Source organism: Penaeus chinensis, chromosome 10 (assembly GCF_019202785.1).
Source record: "Penaeus chinensis breed Huanghai No. 1 chromosome 10, ASM1920278v2, whole genome shotgun sequence".
In the NCBI taxonomy this organism is placed as follows: domain Eukaryota; kingdom Metazoa; phylum Arthropoda; class Malacostraca; order Decapoda; family Penaeidae; genus Penaeus; species Penaeus chinensis.
In genome coordinates, this window is record NC_061828.1 from 24,995,994 (window position 1) to 24,998,493 (window position 2,500).

The window sequence follows — 2,500 nt, forward strand, 5'->3', positions numbered from 1 at the left end:
TGCATTACTTGTAAGGAAGATATTTATAGACTTTCCTGTAATTATCCTTTTGGGTTACTGCATTTTGGTTTTTGATCTTTCAGGGCAGCAAGCGGGAAGGCACCAAGAGAGGAAGGAAACCTGGACGCAAAGCCAAGTCTGATATGAAGGCCAAACTAGGTATTACAGTCACCTGTTACTGAATTTGATAATGATTTTAATACCATGTTCTCATATGAGGTTCTGTTCAGTGCTATTTATTTTTTTTTTTTCCACACACTACTTAATATTCATAATTTTATGCAGAACGGAGTCGGCAGAGTGCTAGAGAATGCCGTGCACGTAAAAAGCTGCGATACCAATATTTGGAAGAACTTGTTGCAAATCGTGAGAAGGCTGTATTTGCACTACACAGAGAATTAGATCAGGTATGTTAATGGCCAGACACTATCTCATATCTATCCCCCATCCCATGCCGGCTGTTGTGGTTTTTATTGTGGGAGAGGCGAGAAAGGTTGCAGAGGAGATGGAGACTAAAGTGTAATGTTGGGGATCACCTAAACCTTTGGCCTTAGTCCTCAGCTCAACCTATTTTGCATGGTCTTTTCTTTTCCCCTTTTCCTACTCTTCTCCAATCCCTTCTATTGTCAACATCCTAAGGTGTAAGAGCCATGCTTGAAAGGCTGAGATGCTCACTTTGTGTCAGTCTTGAATGGTCTCGGGAAGCCATGGGCAAGATTTTCCTTTTGTCAAGTCTCTAGCCCTTACCCCTCATGGGGACCATTTCTCTTCCCCACATATTACAGAGATTAATTCTTTGTGATTCCCATACAGCCCCTTGCTCTGTCAAAACCCTCCTCTTCCAAGTTTTTCCCACAAATTCAAGGAAAGGTAAAATGAGGTTTGGCAACAAGTTCAACTAATTGAGTTCTTTTTGGCTAGCAGAGCCATCTATGTGTAGAGACATTTTACAAAAAAAATCTAAAATGGACACAGCATTTTCCTGGCGACATTGAGTTAATACTTGTACTGGAGCTATTTCCATCTCCTCGGCTGATTGGTTGGACTGTAAAAATTACCTGCTTGTCTGCCTCATTGATTATGATGCAGTATCAGCACAGTCTTACACTATTCCTTCCAGAGGCTGCCAGAAGTCCTACACCAATATTGCCAAGACTACCCTCATGAAGTTTATGTCGGCAGAGTCATACCCTGTCTAACCATATTGACTCATTTCCCATCAGTGTCTGAAATGTTGGGGTTTTGGCCACCCTGCAAAGCACTGTCACACCACAGTTCCACTCCCTTCTATGTGCCCAACCTGGTCATAATCATTTATATTGCTCTGTACAATCACACAAGTGTACTAGATGTGATGGCTCTCATTAATGTGTTTTATAGGAGCTGCCCTGCCTACAAGTTTAAGTCTAAGGTGACAGTTCTCAGATTCAAACTAGGCCTCACTTCTATGTGATTTTAAAGGGGAAGCTGGTTGACAAGGTTTTTCTCTCATTATCTATTCCAACGCTGTCCTTCACTCCCCTCCTCTCCCTTCTTCCCAAGATATTTCAGAATCTCTTCCCCATACATCATACCATCTTGCCTATACTCCCTCTCTCTCTTAGTTGAATTCTTTTGCTATGGTAAATCCAGGTACTCCATAGCACTTTCCTTGTGCCTACCCCTCCTCCTTCTATACCTGTCGCACCAGGAAATCTACACATTCCACCTCATCTTCTACCACATTCTCTGCTATATTTACTCCTCCCAACATCTGTCTCCTCTTCTACTCATTGTAAGAAAACTTTCTCCACTCAGATCCCCTCCAGAAAGTCATAAAGACATTCAAAGCTTCCTAGATATGACTCATGACCCTCTCTCTCGTCCACCCTCCAGCTCTCTACTACCAAGGCGTAGTTATTTATATTTCATTTAGGTTTGAAATCTGCCTGAAGTAGTACTGTGATTAGCATAGAATATTTTAGCATTACTGTAATTGAAAAAAACAAGATAGAGAGAAATTATATTATCCAGGTAGGTCTGAGTGTACCAGATATTTGAAAATATTTGTAAAGTAGATCTTGACAAGATGCAATACTAGTCATCACAAATTGCTGCCTTCTGGACACAAGATTCAAGCATGATGTCTTTGTCATATTTGGTTGAAAAATGCAAAATACTGCTGAAGAAAAAAAAAAAAAAGTTTTCTTTCTGGTACAGTCCTCTCCAATCCTCATACAATTATCCTGTGTATGTAGGTCAAATCATAAACTTAAATCAGTATAAAAATAGGAGAAATGAATGAGCTTTAATAAATTGCACTAAAAATTATTTATAGTAGTATTCTAAGATATTATTCCTGGCAATGCTGCCAAAAACTAACCAATTCTATACCATTTTCTCTTGGTTGACAAACATACCTATATGCATTGAGCTTACACCTATTATTATTGAATATGTGTTCATTTTATAACTTTCATTTCTTTACTTCTTTTGATATTGATGGAGATGACATGAAATA

The 2,500-nt window shown here is 39.3% G+C and overlaps 1 protein-coding gene across 2 annotated transcripts in view; it reads left to right on the plus strand.

The window, feature by feature from the left end:
• LOC125029593 (cAMP-responsive element-binding protein-like 2) overlaps positions 1-2,500 on the plus strand; it is a 17,125-nt gene that overhangs the window by 13,797 nt on the left and 828 nt on the right. For both annotated transcript variants that reach the window (XM_047619570.1, XM_047619569.1), the window contains exons 2-3: positions 84-159; positions 286-407. In XM_047619570.1, the coding sequence (XP_047475526.1) occupies positions 84-159; positions 286-407 (198 nt within the window). The remainder of the gene's footprint in view (positions 1-83; positions 160-285; positions 408-2,500) is intronic.